The sequence below is a fragment of the Melitaea cinxia genome, chromosome 14 (assembly GCF_905220565.1).
Source record: "Melitaea cinxia chromosome 14, ilMelCinx1.1, whole genome shotgun sequence".
NCBI lineage: Eukaryota > Metazoa > Arthropoda > Insecta > Lepidoptera > Nymphalidae > Melitaea > Melitaea cinxia.
The window spans coordinates 16,732,293-16,753,928 of NC_059407.1; the positions used below are offsets into that span (position 1 = coordinate 16,732,293).

Genomic DNA, 21,636 nt, shown 5'->3' on the forward strand with positions numbered 1-21,636 from the left:
AGTCCACTGCTGGACATAGGCCTCCACAAGTTCACGCCAAAAATGGTGTGAACTCATGTGTGTTGCCCATAGTCACCACGCTGGGCAGGCGGGTTGGTGACCGCAGGGCTGGCTTTGTCGCACCGAAGACGCTGCTGCCCGTCTACGGCTTGTGTATTTCATTGCCAGTAGTAGGATGGTTATCCCACCATCGGTCGGCTTTTTAAGTTCCAAGGTGGTAGTGGAACTGTGTTATCCCTTAGTCGCCTCTTACGACACCCGCGGGAAGAGAGGGGGTGGCTATATTATTCATTGCCGTAACCACACAGCAACAGTTAGTGTTAGATTTAAAATTATTAACTTAAAAAAATGTTTCAGACATTGACCCGACAAGCATTTGTTAAATGAAATCGAGTTGTTTTGACAAATGACACTTCATTCCTTAAGTGATTTTGTGTAGAGTATAGATTTATAAAAAAAGATATTATTTAAATTCGATCTCTACCTTCTTGTAAATTTGCGGAAAACCTTGTTTGGCGCTAACTTGGAGAGGCCTATGTCCAGCAGTGGACTGCAATAGGCTGAACTGACTGACTGACTGACTGTAAATTTATAGGGTTAAAGCTTTTTGTGGGTTAACGCGACTGTAAATTTACACGCTATGAAAATAAGTTTTTAAACACGATTAAAAATAAACTGACACCATCCATTTTGACTCTAAAATGTGGTCTTGTTTATCTAACTTTCTGTATGTATGTTGAGCATGCATCACGCCAAAACTAATAACTAGATTGGATTGAAATTTAATAGGTACGATTTGAGTCCATAGTGTAGTCCATTTTTATCACGATTTCCTAATACAAGACCATAAAATCCAAAGTGTGTAATCGCAAACGAAGTTAGGAAACAACTTATACTAAAAGAAATAAACCAATACTTTTACAACAAATATATATATAATATGGGTGATCCTAAATAAATAAATAAATGAAAACATAGCTGAGGATCAGAATCAAAAATACATTACAAGCAATAAACACAATAGACGAACACAATTACTGATCCAACTACGCGAACAATTAGAATTAACTCAAAACAAATAAATTAAAATGATTAATCAATCAATTGTTCAAAGTGATACTCTTGGAGGTACATTTGTCAGTAGCTTTCCAGGAGATGTGCTTAATTACTAGAGCTGTTTACTTAAGCTGTCGGACGCTATTGTGTCCTCTCTTCAGAATTAATGATCTGATCCCCTTCGAGATGCTTTATAACTGGTCTATTACTGCTGTAACTTAATTTATGTCTTCCTATTACGCAGGAATTAAGACGTCACTTTCTCTTATATTTATGGTCACTGTTGACACAAATTTTTCGTCATTACACTATTTATGGTGTCTATTACCAAGTTTTTCAAAAACAAAGAATCATCCAAGGTGCTTTTGAATATGGTTGAGTCATCATCATCACATCATCACACCAGCCTTTCGCAGTCCACTATTGGACATAGGCCTCCACAAGTTGATGTGAACTCATGTGTTTTGCCCATAGTCACCATGCTGGGCAGGCGGGTTGGTGACCGCAGTGCTGGCTTTGTCGCACCTATGTATTTCAAAGACAGCAGTTGGATGGTTATCCCGACATCGGTCGGCTTTTTAACTTCCAAGGTAGTAGTGGAACTGTGTTATCCCTTAGTCGCCTCTTACGACACCTACGGGAAGAGAGGGGGTGACTATATTCTTTGATGCCGTAACCACACAGCATTTGGTGGCAGAATTTGGTTGATTATTGGAGCAAAACAAACTCACAAACCTAACGATTGGTGATTTTCAACTGTTTTATAACTGGTGTGGATTGTAATGGACATTGCGGTTAGTTAGGTTTGATTTAAAATAAAAGTAATTTTTTAATTTGTTCATGATTCACCCTGAACATCCTACTGTTCAGCACAGACTTTTTGTCCATGTAGGAGAAGGGTCGTAGCTTAATCCACCACACCGCTCCGCCGCGGGTTGGCGGATTTTAATGTATTAATGTTGAAAATTTTGCACGTGGTAATAGAAGGTAGCGACTTTGAATTTGGACTGCTTTTCATTTAAAGTTCATATTTTTTAACCGACTTCAAAAGGTCAGGAGGTTATAACCTCTACTCAATTCGACCGTATATATATATATATATATATATATATATATATATATATATATGTGTATATATATACATATATTGTTCGGCGATAACTCCGTCGTTTATGAACCGATTTTCTCTTCTGTCTGTCTGTTTGTCTGTCTGTCTGTCTGTCTGTCTGTCTGTCTGTCTGTCTCTGTCTCTGTCTCTGTCTCTGTCTCTGTCTCTGTCTCTGTCTCTGTCTCTGTCTCTGTCTCTGTCTCTGTCTCTGTCTCTGTCTCTGTCTCTGTCTCTGTCTCTGTCTCTGTCTCTGTCTATGTCTCTGTCTCTGTCTCTGTCTCTGTCTTTTAGTAATTAAATCAGAACTTCAAAGAAAGTATTCTCTCAATTTTGAAAGACTGAAAAAATACAGATTTCACACACAACTTAAAGAGAATCCCCTTGACTCACAAGTTCAGAAACAAAATATATACTCTCAATACATGTTATAGATAAAAACCTCCCCGGTCCGGCGACCCGATGTGTAGGAAAAACACAATATGCTCTGGAACATCATTTAGTGTCTCGTACTCAAACTGTAGGAGATACGATCACCACACGGGCCTTCAACTCTATACCGGGGTACTCCTGTAACATCATCGATGTAAATATATACTTACTATACACATGTCTATACATTAGAATCTACTACTGAGATAGGGAACAGTAGGTAATATCCTGCTCAAATTTTGAAGCAGCCCAACTGGCGAAGTACCTCGACCTTACAGAAGATCACAGCTAAACAATACTGCTTTCAAGCAGCATTGTGTTCCTGTGGTGAGTAAGGTGACCAGAGGCCCTGGGGATTGAGGGTAAAGTCGGCAACGCGCTTGCGATGCCAGAAGCGTATTGAAGGCCTCTATAAGCTACGATAATCACTTACCATCAGGTGCTGTACGCTTGTTTATCGAACTAGTTATATAATGTATGTAAAGAAAACACTACACTCATTTTATATTACGTTTGTTTTTTTTCAAGTTAGAACCTTTTTGTTTATTTTATTGTCAAGACAGAATAATGGACCTTTGTCGTGATGACAGAAATATTTTTACATTCAGATTGTACGAAAATAGTTTAAGTAAAGGCTTTAAATGTTGTTTTTCTTGTTTGAGGTAAGTGAATATTATTATTAGTACCTGGGTGACCGAGCCTAGCTCGGTATTTTTAGTAAATCGTGTTTTTTGTAATTCATATTTAAATTCGAATTACATATTTATAAAATATGAATAATATTTTTTTTAAAATAACGAGTGCAATTAAAAAAAAGGAAAAAAATAATTGATCAGGGACATTGGGATTTGAACCATGATCTCCTCGGTTGATTCCGACCGGCCGGTTTCCCACCGAGCTATTACAACTTTAATGACAGTTGCGAAATTTACCTTCGTATTCTAACGATATTGTAGCTATTTTTTCACTCCCTAAAAACAGGGATAAAACGTCATTTTCTAAAAATGAATCCTAGTTAGATGGATTTATCTCCCCCGAAACCTCCTATATACTAAATTTTATGGAAATCGTTGGAGCCGTTTCCGAGATTCAGATTATATATATATATATACAAGAATTGCTCGTTTAATAGTATAAGATAATGCAGTTTATATTATTATAATGCAGTTTAAATGCTAAAAATTGTAAAAATATAATAATATAAATAAATTTCTTGTTTTAGAGAAACGCAAATACAGTCTTTATTTTGAGATTTCTACTAAAAGGAACAGAAAAAGTATAATTACTATTATATATATATATACATACAATAGTAGCTTATAAAGCTGATCAAAATACTAGCATTGTTTACCCAACGTTTCCCAGCGGGCCGCCTCATCCAGCTCCGTCCTCGTGATAAAATAGCATATTAAACAGCGTTCCATCGATAAGGGCTTTAGTGCGAAATAAACTTTTACAATATTTACCGTAGAATCGTAATCGCGCTCCGCTTCGAACCCGCCGGGGCCTGAATGTTTTAGTGTTCCACTAGCCATTCAAGTCACGAGAGGTAGCTATTATCAGACGAAACATAATATAAAACACCGTTCGATGTATATTTTATTTTTGAAGTAAGACTTCTCTACGCACGCCTGACTTAGGGCTGGTGAATGCGTAAAAAGAGCGTTACTAATAGTGTCATCGAGCGAGGCGAACGGAGTAAGAGAGAGAGAGAGGTGCGAGCACACATTATCTTTCTCTTTTTCTCTCATAGTCAGTTACGTTTCGTATATCTCAGACACAGTGCAGGCCTATTGTGCAGAAGTTTTACTTCAGATGGTGCTTTTTTATTCGTAATACTCATTTAGTGTTAAATAAAATACATATACACGAGTAGCTCGGTGGCGTTTAACATTGCTTTCCGTTTCGGTGTTTGTTGATTACATTCCCCTTCCTAGCTTAGGAGAAAAATGTTTTATCAAGCGCCCGTAAAGAAGTACTTCAACCAACAAATAAATCGCTGTCTCCTTTATTTCGCGCCAGCTCCCTCTCACGCTCAGTCGAGTTGTAACGAGAAATAACAAATAATACTTTCGCTTCATATCAGAACTGCGCACGTCTAACGGACGGAAGAAATTGGAACCATACTAAAATGTTTAGATTGTTACTAGCTGACCCCGCAAACGTTGTTTTGCCATATATGTTATTAACCCCCTTAATCCCCCCCCCCATATAACTTAGGGGTATGAAGAATAGATGTTGGCCGATTCTCAGACCTACCCGATATGCACCCAAAATTTCATAAAAATCACCGAGACACGAGAATTGTATATATAAGATAATGAACATGTATATTAATATACTTATAACGTTTTAATTATAATTATCTATATTCTAATGAATTAAAAGTAATTTTGTAAAAAAAATTGAGACTTTTTTGTGGGTTTGTAAAATCACACATTTTATGTCATTTGTTCTAATATCTACGATTTTATTTTTGTGTTACCCACACATTAGGAATTCTAAACATTTTTGAATATCATATTAAAAATTGACCGCTCCAGCGGGGTTCGAACCCGCGTCTCCGACTGACCGTGTCGGCGCTCTAGCCAATTAAGCTATGGAACGATTTGTTCTGTTATAAATAGACTTAGCGGGGATTGAACACACGATGCTAGAGCCGATAGCCAGGACACTGCCAAGAGGCCAGTCAAAATTTGCCTGTTAGTCTGGATCTAGCATGTTGCTATACACTAATTTTTACACATAATTGCCGTCTAATTAAACCATAATTATGGACAAATCAATATCTTATTAGACTTGATAGATTTATGCGTAGAGATTAACGATCACCATCAGGTGTTTATTTATTACCTAATTGTGAAGATACACGGATACGTAATTACGCTTCAGCTTGTAATATCCCACTGCTGGGAAAAGGCCTCTTTACACATGTAGGAGAAGGATCAGTGATTTAATCCACCACGCTGCTCCAATACTCATGTGGGGAGACTCACATGGAGTAACAACCAGATTGGAATTAAATACTTGTGTAAATATTTCTTGTATCCACTTCGAGCGGGAATCGAACCCTCGACCGTCGGTGCTTAGGAGCCGCCGACACGGCACACGCACCAACTATAATCTATTCACGTTACGAAAATAGTAATCGCTATCACTTAGTTTATTGCTGGCCACGTTCCTCTATATAGAAAAAAATCTAATAAACCTCTTAAAAACATTGACAAATGTAGACAAAATTCTCGTAACCGAGCTATGAGAGTTTGATCTGTATGTATGTAGTTTGGTCATATATACTATTACCATTAAAAATAAACGAAATATTACATTTGAATTTCTCATATTAGCACACATTGTAAAATATTTTGAGATATTAAAAGGGATTGCATTACACAAAGTAGGTATCGAGCCAAATACAATTTTTAAAATTCTCCATACGCTTGGTATTAGTCAAACGTTTATGTATCGGGCTAATTGATAGGTATAAAATGAATGAATAAAAAAAAAGTGGTGACTATAGACAACACTTGACTATGGCCGAACTAGTGGAGGCCTATGTCTAGCAGTGGACTACGATAGGCTGAAGTGATGATGGCTGTCCGAAAGTAAAAGATTTTATTTCGGGAGATGAAGACCATAGACAACCTAGAACCATGTCGCGTATTCTAAAAGATGACTTAGGACTTGCAGCCTATAAGAGACGCACTGGTCATTACTTAACTGATAATTTAAAAAAAGAATACGGTGGTAAAATCAAAACAACTACTTAAGCGGTACGCAAAGGGAGGTCACAGAAAATTTTTCTTTACGGATGAGTTTTTTTTTTTCATTTGAGCAATATTTTAACAAACTAAATGACCGTATTTATGCTTAAGGCTCTAAGGATGCTTGCTAATTCTTTTTCAGTGATGGTTTCGTAGGGTGTTAGCTATGAAGGAGTGACTGAGCCATATTTTTTTGAAAAAGGTATCCAAACATCGGCACAAGTGTATCAAGATACCATTCTTAAGAAGTTAGTTAAGCCCCATAACAACACCATATTCGATAAGCAAGAATGGTCTTTTCAGCAAGATCCAGCACCGGGTCATAAAGCCCGATCCACCTAATCTTGGTTATAATACAATGTTACGGACATTATCTGAGCTGAAGACTGGCCGTCATCTAGTTCCGATCTTTATCCGCTGGATTATGATTTATGGTCAATTTTTAACCGACTTAAAAAAAGGAGGAGGTTATATATATATATGTTCGGGGATAACTCCGTCGCTTATGAACCGATTTAGATAAGTATTTTTTTGTTGGAAAGGAGATATCCCTAGTTTGGTGCTATGATAAGGAAACCAGGATCTGATGATGGGATCCCAGAGAAATCGAGGGAAACTCTCGAAAATCCGCATAACTTGTTACTGGGTGTACCAATTATAATGATTTTTAATTTAATCGAAATCTGATGCTTATCATGTAGTCACATTTGAAGTTCATCGAGATCTGATTACAACTTTTAGAGTAATCTTTGATAGTGCGTATTTACTTGACTATTTTTTCGTCTACCTTACGTTTGTATTACTTGTCGATATAATTGAAGTCGGTTTTTCTTCGTTTGCCTGCAAACACAATTATAGAGAGTATGGCATGCTCTAAATGCCCTTATAATTTGGAGTCCCTAAAAGAATCCATACGATTGGAATTTCCCCACGAAAAGAGTGCATGCTCCTATTGATCACTGGCATCAACGTTTAAAGAAATTTTTTAAGTATTGCAGCTAATGGAGACCATTTCGAATAAGCTATTATATATTTTTAATGGTTTTATATTAATGTATTAAACTAACACACTGTAATAGTAATAAATGTTACGTGCAATAGAAATAACATTTTTTTTAATTTGTAATAAAAACAATATTTAGTTATATATTTTATCTTTTTATAAGGTTTATGAGATGGTGAATGTTCACCCGAGTGTAGACTATTAAAACAAGTTAATAATAAGATTTTTATGACAAAATGTTCTAATTTTATATTGCATCGCCACCATTTCTGCACGCATGACGTCACTCACCTTGAATTAAACGAAGTGAAACATGAGTGAACCTAGCAACAATGCTATTACACAATTTTTGACAGTTTGACATTTTGATGCACAGGGGCGACATAACATTGTTTATCTATAAATTACAATATTTATGATAAAGTATGTCTAAAAAGAAATCGACGTACAAGTGTTGTGCTGTTCCCGACTGTAAGAATACGACATTTCGTACTCCTAACAAGTTGTTTTTCTCGATTCCTGTCGGTGAACGGAGGAGTGCGTGGTGTAAGGCAATGGGCCGACATGAGCCGGAATATAAGCCTCTGCATCCAAACTCTACTCGCTTTTGCTGTGAGGATCACTTCGATGTACGTAATTTTTTACTCATTATAATATATTTATAACTATAGCAATCTGTTAGGGAAAGCATTGAATACTGTTATTGAGGAAACACAATCTTGTGTTGTTGTGTCAAATGTGTAAATAAACAAAAGAAATATGTAAAAGTTATGAATTAAATTCAAACAGTTCCTTGATGGATGTCAAGATCTCTTTTTAACAATAATGTTTCAAGTTTATAATGTTTACATCTTAATCCTTTTAAAATAATTATTGTCATTACTAGTTGTGTTAGTAAAAAACAAAAGTATTTCTCTATAAAGTACACAAAAACTATATTTTCCTTAAACTATACAATCGACATGACTTATGGCCGTTTTCAATAATCTATCTCTGATTTTGTTTACTAGTGATAAGGTTTAGACACAATTTGTATTATAAAACATATGCCGTGTTTAATAGGATTAGAGCATTGCATTAAAATGTCAGAGTACTGTTGCTATATCTACATAAAAATATTTATCTAGATTTTTGACACAACATTGAATCAATTATATATTCAAAGCTATACCTATTAATACAATAATTAACGATGTGATGGTGCAGTAGTCACAAAAACAAGCACACAGAAAAACATAATTATACATATCAGTTGGTGGGTCTCCCCACCGTGCCCCGGAGTACACGTTAGCTGTTGGTCCCGTTTGTTATCATGTACACCTGATAGCAATCGTTACTCAATGTAATAAAATATATCCGCCAACCCGCATTGGAGCAGCGTGGTGGAGTAAGCTCTGATCCTTCTCCTACATGGGGAAAAAGGCCTATGTGGCAGTAAGATATTACAGGCAGAAGTGATGGAAACAAAAAAATTCACTCAACAACACTAACAACAGTGCTGCCATGTAAAATATCACATCGTTGTGTTTCTAAATATTATTTAATACCTAATGTTCTGTAATATTTTTATTGTTTTACTGTTGTACTAGTTATGGGAGTTCAATTCTCAATAAGTCCAGCACGGAATTTAATAGAACTTTATATCCTTAATTTTTAATACAATTTTTCTGATATTCAAAACAAACTCCTTAAATAATAATTACTATTGAAATATTTTGTTTCAGCTAGAAAAAGACATGGAAAATTATATGAGATGGAAAATGATGGGGACCAGGAGATTATCCTTGAAAAAGGGCATCCTTCCCCACAAGTTTTCTTGCCAAAATAAAGTGATCAGTGATACAAGCAAGCAGATAGAAACTGCCCCTGTGGATATAAAGCAAGAAATTTCAGACACTGATGACGTAGTTGCTTGTGAGAGCGACGTCACAGACATACAAGATACCGAACTAAGTGAACCTAAAGATGAAAGTATAGACAATCAGTGTAGACCTTACATCGTAAGCATTATATGTGTGAAAACAAAAAAAAGACGCTTAAGTTAATATCATTTGTGTATGGATTGAAAGTGAAATTATTGTGTAAATATGTTTATAACAAACAAATTTGTTTAATATGGTACGCCTGATTTTACCTCCAAACCGAAGTCTATGATACAACTGACGTTTTTGTTTAATGTTCCCTTAACATAAAGGTTAAGAACCACTGGCTTAATGGGTTTCATATGTGCCAGTGAAGCATAGTTGATTCTGATAATATCTTGTATGAAAAAGGGAAAAAGGCATTTGATTGATGCAATTAGTTTTATAATACATGTGCCTATTTTTATTATATTTTAAATTTACAAACGATTAATTATAAGTGTGTGTGTTGTACTGTCATTGATTGACATGATTAAAACTTGACTCCACAATAAGCATAGCTGTGACAGTGTCTGTACAAATAAGAAAATAAGGAGTACGCTTTACTGCCTATTTTACTGGTTGTAGGTAGTTTGTCCCGAACATAAGTTACGTATAGACTTAGCAGCAGGACTTAGAATAGACTATAATTTTGGATTCACAATTGCTGAAAGTATTATGGTGTAATTATAGTGGAATTCGATGGCGGAAGAAAGAAAAAGAAAAGAAAGAAAGACCTTGGTCTGTCGATAACTGCAGTAAATTCTATTTTAGAACGAATGTCAAAGGCTGCACTAACAGGTTCCTACCGAATTTGGCTAGGCAGGGCGGGAAACTCGAGCAGTGTAGGTGAGCGTTGATGCACATCTCAAAGGGGGCCTCCTTAAACCTACACCTAGGTCGCAAGTCCTGGGAACTGCTCTGAATTTCTCCTTTTGCCACACGATGGACCCGGCACGCGCACGGTGAAGCCACGGAATGCCAAGAAGTTTGTCTCAAAGTCAGCAGTTAAATTATGTTCACGGTAACTAGTGAAAGAGGTCCTAAGAGCCTTTTTTTAATTAATTAGTGACATGAAAGTTTTATTAAAAACTAAATAAGTATAATAAAAGTATTTTATTTTCGTGACTCCATTGACAACGGTAAGCTAGCACAGTGGTTACAGCCATCTCTGCTAAAAAATGCTTATTTTAGGTAATACATGATGTTTGTCTTGGTCTGGGATGTTGTGATTATGGTACTTACTTGTTTCCTAATGCGGATTTGACTCTACTGGAGCCATTAAATGTAAGGATTGTCATGATCATAATTCATAATGGTCCAAAAAAGTGCTTTGTACCTTTGACCAGATCCGACTAGGGTTTACTGTGTGGCTACGGTACTAAAGAATATAGCCACCCCCTCGCTTCCCGTGGGTGTCGTAAGAGACGACTAAGGGATAACACAGTTCCACAGCTACCACCTTTGAACTTAAAAAGCCGACCGGTGGCGGGATAACCATCCAACTGCTAGCTTTGAAATACACAGGCCGAAGACGGGCAGCAGCGTCTTCGGTGCGACAAAGCCAACCCTGCGGTCACCAACCCGCCTGCCCAGCGTGGTTACTATGGGCAAAAAACATGAGTTCACGTTATTTTTGGCGTAAACTTGTGGAGGCCTATGTCCAGCAGTGGACTGTATAAGCTGTAATGATGAACTAGGGTTTTGTATTTCAATACTCTGAATCTTAATCAAAATAGGTGGAAGACCTTCCAAATTCAAAGTAAACTAAAGAAACCGCCTTTAATCGCTAATAATCGTGAAGTTTTGCTAACATGCTGACGAAAATCTCGTGAGTCGCGAACATTCCTGACGCACTACAAGGCAACTCCACGGCACCCTAAATGCGTTATTGTACTGAACCTGGACAGCGCTATAAGATCTTTGTGAATACCTAGCCTAGCAACGCCCTCCGTTCCCTCTCAATATCTTCATCATCTTTAAGGCCGGGTGTTAACACGTGACCAAGATATTTAAATTGGTACACTCTATTGAGCAAAATTAGCTAAATGTATTAAATTTGGTACTTCTACCCCAGCCTCAAAAACAATTTTATTCGTCGTTGATTTTGTCGACTATATCCACGTTGTATTACTTGTGGATGACAATTGAAGTCGGTTTTTTTTTATAATTAATATAAAAAAAAGATTGTGTGTGGCTCCGAAACGCGTCTGAAACTCTTTAGTTCTTAAAGTGAAATCGGGTCTCGTAGGAGGTCTCCGCGTAACTGTTTAACACAATTTTATTCCCGTAATATTTTCATAAAAAGCAGTCTTGCATATTTTCTTAAGGAGAACTATTGAAGCTATAGCGCCTAGTTGATATTAGTGACCAATGTAGTGTTTGAAATTGAATCATTTCCAACGGCATCACTGGTAAGCCTGAAACGATTTGCTATTCAAATATGATTACATATTCATCGCTGTCTGGAGCAGAGTGGACGGTGTTGGAGATTCAGGGGGAAGAGAGGGCAGGGGAGGAATATATATATATATATATATATGTATATGTATATATATATATATATATACCAGGATCTATGTGAATATGATTATAATATGAAATTTCTCTCGTACAAAGTAGATATGGCACTGAAAATATGTGCTTCTAGATTTACAGGTATGTTTTATGGATTTTAGTTTACTTTGTCGATACAGCCTGGAAAAGTTTTGCGGCTAGCAATCCTGTCTACATTATTAAAGAAGGATTGGGGCGTAATCTACCACACAGTTCCACTAAGGATTGGCGGTTGTTAGCTCGTAAGTCGCTATGTGTTCGTGACGTCATATTGATATGAGGCACTCGCCTCGGATACGGCTGTACAAAAGCTGTTTTTATTAATAGTTTTTTTTTTTTTTTGAATTATTGATTATATAGCTGCAATATGAGCTAGAAATATACATGTAAATATTATGTAAAATATATTAAAATTTAAATATTCTGTACCAATTAATTCTGAAAGTAACTAATATGTATCTGTCCGCTGTCTTGTTTTTAACCGACTTCCAAAACAGGAGGAGGTTCTCAATTCGACTGTATTTTTTTTTAAATGTATGTTACCTCAGAACTTTTGACCGGGTGGACCGATTTCGACAATTTTTTTTTAATCGAAAGGTGGTGTGTGTCAATTGGTCCCTTTTAAATTTATTTGAGATCTAACAACTACTTTTCGAGTTATATCTAATAATGCGATTTTGACAGTTTTTAATTTAATCGAAAGCTGATGTTTATCATGTGGTCACATATAAATTTTATCGAGATCTGATAACTACTTTTTGAGTAATCTTTGATAACGCGTAGTTGCTTGACTATTTTTTCGTCGATCTACGTTGTATTACTTGTCGATGTAATTGAAGTCGGTTTTTTTTTCGTTTGCGAGCAAACACAATTATTATTATTAAAATTTCTTTTGCGTATTTTAAAAGTACACACATGAAATTGAAATACAATATAATAAACAATACCATGAGAATTCGTAACATAGATTTATTAATTTTAAGAAAACAGATTAGCGTCATAAAACCAACACTCATCCACTTGTTGAAGTAAAACTTTTTTACGCACGCTTGGCTTGGGGAGTAGTAAGCTGGTGAATGCGTGACGAGAGCGTTACGAAAAGTGTAATTGGGCAGGTGATTGGAAGTTGAGAGGGTCTTATATCTATAAGTGAAGATAGAAAGAGAGTATACGTTTCGTATATTACTGTTGGGGTAAAAGAGAGGTGTGAGAACACATTTTCTTTTTCTCTTTCTCTCATATATAGATATATATTGGGCTAAAGAAATTTTACTTCAGTCGTGTTGTTTATGATATTCGTTTTTTTTTATTGACGTAAAGTTACTGCTTAGTTGATGACCCACGAGGTCACCTACATTTTTTTGTGGTCAATGCTCCGCGGCGAGATAACATCCGTGTTTACCTCTATGGCCATAAGGGATTTTATATATAGCTGTCTGTAACCGTAACTAATGTCGGAATGTACCTATAACGAATCCGATATTAACGTTTTGAATAATTTCATATAGAGACGGACTCTAAGCAAGGTATATGTTGTGACATGTTTTTTTTTTTCAGGTCGATCTGACATCAAGCTGCACTCGTCCGTTGTACAATTTATTATTTTCCTTATCTTACTTTGACGACGTGTTGGCGCAACGGTCACAGTACTGGTATGTAGTTGTTGCGGGTTCGATCCCCACACATGACAATCATAATGATTAATTGGCCATCTACTCTGTCGAATGGCGAATAATAAAAAGTGCTTTAAAGCGTATTTGAATAAAAAGCAAAAAAAAAACGACTGCTTTATAGGTCACACGACTGAAGTAAAACTGCACAATAGGCCTGCACTGTGTCTTACATATAACGAAACTGGCTATGACAGAAAGAGAAAGAAATTATATGCTCGCACCTCTCTTGCTCCGTTCGCTTCGCCCGATTACATTTTTCGTAACTCTCTCGTCAGCCATTCACCAACTGACTTCCCAAGTCAAGCGTGCGTACAGAAGTTTTACTTCAAAAATAATTTCGATTTATTTTACATGACGACTTTTAGCCCATTCCTCACCTCGATCACGTATCCTCTGTAAACGAGTACGATCGATGTCTCTGCGTCCTTCCTGCCACGAATTGCTCTTTATGCGCTCGATCTGGTAAATGTCAACCTTTATATTTGACTACCGTTTTATATGAAACAGGTCAATTGGCAGTGTAAATACTTGCGAGCTGTGACCCGCGAGCAGTGCCCTATATTGGAAAATAACTGTTGGGAACGTAATGCGTCACGCTGAACACTTGTGGTGGAATATTTTTAAAATGAAAGACAATTGATTGTTTTGTTTTGTTTTTTTTTTGTATGTATGAATTGTTTTGTATATCGTTTGTTGTAAATTTATGTATTTTATTAACCGACTTCAAAAAAAGGAGGAGGTTACTCAATTCGACAGTATATATATATATATATTTTTTTATGTATGTTCGGGGATAACTTCTTCGTTTATGAACCGATTTTGATAATTCTTTTTTTGTTGGAAAGGAGATATCCATATTTTGGTACCATGATAAGGAAACCAGGATCTGATGATGGGATCCCAGAGAAATCGAGGGAAACTTTCAAAAATCGTAAGGGTGACTAGTAAATTTAATCATGTTTTCATTAAGTACTATAAAGCACTATTATTTAATAAAGGTCTGGAGTCGATCTGATGATGGAGAAGAAAGATAGTAGAGGGAACTCTTCAACAATTTATAGCAATTACCTGGTTTTTGAACTTAATTCGTTTCTATTGATGAGAACTTTGCACCTGTATGAGTTATAAGTGCCATTACAGTCTGATGATGGAGACAAAAGATAGTCGAGGGAACTCTTTAACGATTTATAGCAATTACCAGCTGTTTGAACTTAATTCGTTTCTATTGATGACAACTTTGCATATGTATGAGTTATAAGTGCCATTTCAGTCTGATAATGGAGACGACAGATAGTCGAGGGAACTCTTCAACGACTTATAGCAATTACCTGCTGTTTGAACTTAATTCGTTTCTATCGATGAGAACTTTGCACCTATATGAGTTACAAGTGCCATTACAGTCTGATGATGGAGACGAAAGATATTCGAGGAATTACCTGCTGTGTGGTCATCTGTGTCGCAGGACCAGGTTTGATGATGGAGCCCATAAACACTCGAGGGAATTTCTCAACAATTTACAGCAGTTACCTTTTGCTGTTTGACGACCGCTTTGATATAATTATGCATGTGCCGTGTCGGCGGCGCCTAAACACCGACGGTCGCGGGTTCTATTCCCGCTCGGAGTGGATATTAATGTTTATACAAATATTTATTTTCGGTCTAGTTGTTAATCCTCGTGGTTCTCCCAACCTAGCCTCAGAGAACACGCTAGGCTGTCAGTCCCTGTTGTTATTACGTACACCTGATAGCGAACTTTACTCATAGTATGTCGACGCGTTAGCGCAGCGGTCACAGCACCGGCTGTTGCGCTGGCGTTAGTGGGTTCAATCTCCGCACACGACAGATATTTGTATTGGCCATATAGATGTTTGTCATTGTCTGGGTGTTTGTGCTTGTGTATTGTGTATGTTTCCGGTCCCCCGACACAAGAGAAAAAGCATCCTTGTTAGGTCTACCCATTACTAAAAATTGTAAAATAAAATAATTTTTAACAAAAAAAACCGACTTCAAACAGGAAACTAAAAACTGAAAAATAAATTTACTTAGTACAAAGTAATTCGTAGTTTGATTTAGTTAATCAGAAATGATTTAATAAATATTTTATAATTTTGAAGTTGGTGCCAAGTAAATACAATACAAATACAACCTGGCTACAATAACAAATACAAACAACACACACACAACAAACAAGTACAAAAAATATTATCAGATATGTCAAAACAATAACAGAATAATAACAGTATTCAAACTAATAGTCAATGAAACAAATTATGAAAGAAAACTGAATACAACTTACGAGTAGATACTAGAGTAGTTATTGTTTTCCTTGGCACCGACTTCAAAATTATAAAATATTTATTTAATCATTTCTGATTAACTAAATCAAACTACGAATTACTTTGTACTAAGTAAATTTTTTTTTTCACTTTTTAGTTTCCTGTTTGAAGTCGGTTTTTTTTTGTTAAAAATTATTTTATGTACTTACTTATTGCGTTTATAGTTATAAAGCTAAGAAGAAAAAATCGATTTCGTGCAGTGGTGCGTGTATCATGTACGCACCCAAACACCGGCGGTTTGCGGGTTCAATTCCCGCTCGGGGATGGATATTTGCATTTTTACAAATAATACTTTCTGGTTTGAATGTCTATCCTTGTGGGTCACCCTACTGTGCCTCGGAGAGCACGTTACGCTGTCGGTCCCGATTGTTATCATACACACCTGATAGCGATTGTTACTAGTAGTTAGTAGTAGGGAATAAATCCGCCAACCTGCAGCAGTGTTCACACAGCAGCATACAACGTTGGATATACCTGTTCTCGTCCGATCACCGAAGTTAAGCAACGTTGGGCGCGGTCATTACTCAGATGGGTTACTACTTACTGCCTGGGAACATCACGTGTTTCAATTGGTTTTTGTTTGTTTTCTAATTTTCTACATTTCACATATTATGGTAAATTTAAAAATAAATAGGAATTTCTAACTTTAAGTGTTTACGGAAACTACCGTGATATTCTAAATTCCTTTTAATTAAAATAATAAAATCTATGTTATTTTTGGTAGGTAGAGTCACCTAGCGTGTACTATAAAAACTACAAAAGTAGTTATAATATATCGATAATATTACATTGCATCCTAACTAGATGACGTTAAAATTAAATATTTATAAAATGTCGTTAAAAGAATTTTGACAATATAATTTATTCTCATTGCAGTTTTTGTAATTTAGCTTAACATAAAAAAATTATAGATTAAATTATGAAACTCTATTTTAATTGGAATAGATACTTAGAGAAAAGCGTATTAAAGAAATTCGAGGTACGAAATGTAATAGGTTAGTTAACGATAGATATATAGAGATAGCAGTAAATAGTTCGTACAATTTTTTTTTCAATTATGAAATTAGTTAGTTTTTAATTAGTTTTTTTAATTTGCCAAAAAAGTTTCACTTCTAACATGTGTACTTCGTACGCATGCATTTTTTTTATATTTTAGGGCAACTTGTATACATGGAAGAATAAATTACTAATGTAAGTATGAGTCAAACGACTGTGTACAACGCAACAAAGCATTCACCATTCACATGAAAAGATAAACTTCAACGAGCGTTTTTAAACTTTAAAATAAATCCGTTATTTCCAGCACAATGGACACGGCACGACTATTGTTGAGGAGACTAAGATCTGGGGTACATTATGATGTAAAACTTTTTAATCTAAGCCTTGAATAGAAACAGGATAAGTGTTGCACTCTTTAAAAACAGTGACACTTTTTTGATGTTATTATGGTTACAATTTTGGGCGTATTTGGGAGGTTAAAGTTTGAGAAGTGTATGCTCGTATAGTTGTTCAGTCAAATATCAAATAAACAACCGACCAAGTATTAAAAATTGTCGTAATGAACACGTTGCTTCGGTCGCTTATTCAATCCTCGGCTAGAGGGTTTTCTCAGTCCACAATTAAAATCAAAAATAACTTTATTCAAATTGTATAAAGCGTCTATTTATTTTTATTTCGTCATTTTACAAATCAAAATATGAAAGTGATTATTATTTTTGAAACTAATTGTTTCTTGTTAAGTGTTTTTTTATTGTCAAAATCCCTAAAAATTGATAGATTTAAAGAGATATCTGTATCCAGATTCCAGAACACTCCTGTGTAACTTAACTTTTTTAAAACGGTAAAAAAGAACAGTAGTTTCATTACCTTAAAAGAAAAAAAAATTATAGAGAGATACCTACCTTTAAAATTATGTAATAAAGGTTTAAATTGTCGTCCTTTTTGTCGTGTTCGGCTCTACCCTTGATAAAAGTTTCCATCCTTAATTTTAATGTATACCAGTGGTTTTCAATCTATTTGAAAATTTAAAAACTAAACATTTAATAAGTATAGGTATTTTAAGATTAGAGCGATAAATAATTCTTCTGCCCTATCAAATATTTTTTATTACTTTTATTATAATATCCATATCTAATCTAATCATTCTTTGTAATTCTGTGGCGAATGCGAAAATTTAACTTGCGCAGAGCCCGAGTGTTAAATTTTGAGTTTTGGTAGATAATATGTTGAACAACACAATGGTTCATTTTTATCGCGACATCACATACATTGTAGGTATAGAAATATATTGTAAATACCTAAACAAGAATATAAAAAAAGTAGTATACTGTAATACAGTGACTTATTTGCACACGCACACACAAACCAATGACAATATAAAAAAAATGAGTGTGCTTTAGACCACACAACAGAAGTAACACTTCTTAAGCTCCCAGAAAGAGACAAAGAAAATGTGTGCTCGCACCTCTCTCCCTTGCCACTACAGTAATATACGAAACGTAACTCTCTTTCATCTTCACTTACTTATATCTAACTCTCAACTTCCGTTCGCCTCGACCCGATCACACTTTTCGTAACGCTCTCGTTACGCATACGTTTTCTGGGTATTTTTGCAACACAGTTTGAGGACCAGTGGTGTTTGGCGATGTTATTCAATTTCGCGAGCACCCGTACCTACATGTCAGAAGGGCAGACCGCGAGACGAGTTCAAAGGTTAAAATTAATTAAAGTTAATAATTGGATTACACTGGATGCTTTTAAGCGAGATAATATAAGAGGCGAGGCTTTCGCTTCCATTTCACTGATTGAGGACTCAAATTTAATTTGCAATAAAAGGTTGTTTGGAAAGTTAAGATTTTTTTTCGAATATCAGAAAGATATTCTGAATATTTTTTTTTTTTTTTGTTTTTGAATTAATTATAATTTTAAAATGGTAAGCGGTCTAACAATGACAAATGATAGGGAAATGTGCTCTATACTTTTTGTTGTTGTAAATGTCTACATTAAGACTTGGACTATTTCGAACACTGATTGGGGCTCATTTTGCAGAGCTAGCCCCAAGAGTCGTGAAAGCCGCCGCCTCACTGGGAAGGCTGCTGCCGAACGTGGGTGGTCCGAGTGCCCATTGCCGTCGGCTGTACTCCGGGGTCATCCGGAGTATGGCCATGTACGGGGCACCCATCTGGGCGGACGCCCTCGGTCGCGCCAACAAAATCCAGCTGCGACGGCCGCAGCGGGTCATCGCGACGAGGGCGATACGCGGTTACCGGACAGTGTCCTGGACGGCGGCGTGCGTGCTGGCCGGCGATCCCCCCTGGGAACTGCAGGCGGAGATCCTCGCCGAAACATATCATTTTGTGGCGGCGAGAAGATCCCGGGGGGAGTCTCCTACGTGGGAGGAGCTCGCACGCATGCAGAGGCTGGCGCAGGACACCCTGTTGCGGCGGTGGACGGAGGTCTTGGCTTCGCCAGTCCCCAGGCAGTGGACGGTGGACGCAGTGAAGCCGGTCCTCCGGAAGTGGGTGAGGCGGCGGTTCGGGCCGCTGACCTTCCGACTGGTGCAGGTGCTTTCCGGACATGGGTGCTTCGGTAAGTACCTGCACCAAATCGCGAGACGGGAGGCGACTCCAGCCTGCCACGAGTGTGGAGCGCCAGAAGATACGGCGCTCCACACGCTGGAGGCGTGCGCCACTTGGGAACCGCAGCGGCGCACGCTTTCAGCGGTTATCGGACGGGATCTCTCGCTGCCGAGTGTCGTAAAGGCCATGCTTGACAACGAGAGATCGTGGCAGGCGGTGGTCTCCTTCTGCGAAGAGGTAATGACGCAGAAGGAGACCGCGGAGCGGGCCAGAGAGGAAGACGCCTCTGCTGGCCCACTCCGGCGCAGACGTACGGGGGCAAGGAGAAGGCGGTTTGCCCACCTCCTCCCCCCCTCGTAATAGTGGGGTCGGCGGCCGATAGTCGGGGGACTTCTGCCGGCCGGACGACACGACCCCATACGTCTGGGGGTGGCCTTGTTGTGAGCGAGGCCACCCCACCATCATGCCGGGGCCCGGAAGCTTTGTCCGGGCCTACCGCTGAGGCGAGGTGGCGAATGCTAGCGCGACCCCTCTCGCCCCACCCAGGCGGATGACTGCTAACACGTGGTGGTTTTTAGTCAGTAGGAGTCTGACATAACCCTCTGGCGCCCCCGCGCTGGAGGGTATCCATGATGGATTTTCCCCACGTAAAAAAAAAAAAAAAAAAAAATTCGAACACTGAAGTCGCACCTCCCTTTGGAACCTCGCAATGCACGCGATATACTTACCTCCGATCGTCCGCTGGACTATTTAATATATAACATTTCTATAACAAACAACATAACTTGCATTATAATATAACTTTATTTGTTAATAAATAATTGATCATATATTATTATTTATTGATTATTATACCGATAATTACACGAACATGTTCTCGAGCGTCTGTAAAGAGAACATTTACAAGAGCTACACGTCGAACAAGTCGTTACAAGGTGATTACGTTGAAATTAATTACGGTTAACATCCTTAGCGGTAATAAACTGTTCGATTGAGTATCGATGTGGGGTGTAGCTCGATGTTAGACTAAAATCAAATACCATTGTTTATATTCTAATATATATGATTCTCGCGGTGTTTGTAGTTAAACTCCTCCGAAACGGCTTGAGCGATTCTCATGAAATTTTGTGTGCATATCGAGTAGGTCTGAGAATCGAACAACATCTATTTTTTACACCCCTAAGTTATAGGGGGAGGGGGGGTTAAGAGTGTTAATAAAATATCATGAAATTTTGTGTGCATATCGGGTAGGTCTGAGAATCGGCCAACATCTATTTTTCATTCCCCTAAGTTATAAGGGGGGGGGGGGATTGAGAAGGTTAATAAAATATATGGCAAAACAACGTTTGCGGGGTCAGCTTTTTAATTCAATAAAATGTACTTATCGAAAGAGTAGAGGTTCTGCGAGTCAATCAAACGAAAATGAAGCAATATGCGATAATCGTGCAGTCATATTGTTTCATTTTCGTTACAAACATCGCTAAAAATAATTTAGGTGCGATAACAGCTTTTAATTTTATCCGCCAATACACATTGGAGCAGCGTGGTGGATTTAGCTCCGACCTATATGAATAAAGAAATCTATGCCCAGCTGTGGGATGTTACAGGCTGAATCGGATTGGACCTCTCACTGCCGGCTTTGATCTGATATATTAGTTTAGGTGTCGCTCGCTTTAGTAAATCGTAAACGCCGTCATATTGCGATTTGTCAACCATATTAACTGCATAATATTTTTTATTGTTAAGTTGTTGCAAATTAAATACCTTTTATTTTGGTATCGCAGGGGAACCCATTTACGGGTGATATCCAGGCTGCCCGGGTAGGCAGTCCTGGACCGTATGTCAGCTTCAGCACTTTGGGCAAATTAAATACCTACGTAACTAACTAAACCTAAGACAGTCATTATTAGTCTGAGTTAACTTCATCAGTTTTGAGCAGAAAAAGAAGTTGTTTACATTGCTAAAAATATAGAAAAGTGTGCCTTGGACCACACGACTCAAGTAAAACTTCTGCACAATGTGTCTGTGTCTTAGATATACGAAACGTAACTGGCTGTGAGAAAAAGGAGAAAGAAAATGTGTGTTCAAACGTCTCTTGCTCCGTTCGCCTCGTCCTATCACACTTTTCGTAACGCTCTCGTCACGCATTCACCAGCTTACTCCCCAAGTCAAGCGCGTGTAAAGAGGTTTTACTTCAACAATAAATAATAGTAATATATAAAATCTATTTCA

At 37.3% G+C, this 21,636-nt stretch overlaps 1 protein-coding gene across 1 annotated transcript; it reads left to right on the forward strand.

Annotated features, from left to right (window-relative positions):
• The first annotated feature begins 7,720 nt into the window (after positions 1–7,720).
• LOC123659783 lies at positions 7,721–10,367 on the forward strand. Its single transcript, XM_045594956.1, has 2 exons — positions 7,721–7,989; positions 9,085–10,367. The coding sequence occupies exons 1-2, from the start codon at positions 7,786–7,788 to the stop codon at positions 9,403–9,405; spliced, it is 525 nt and encodes a 174-aa protein (XP_045450912.1). The 5' UTR covers positions 7,721–7,785; the 3' UTR covers positions 9,406–10,367.
• The last annotated feature ends 11,269 nt before the right edge of the window (positions 10,368–21,636 follow it).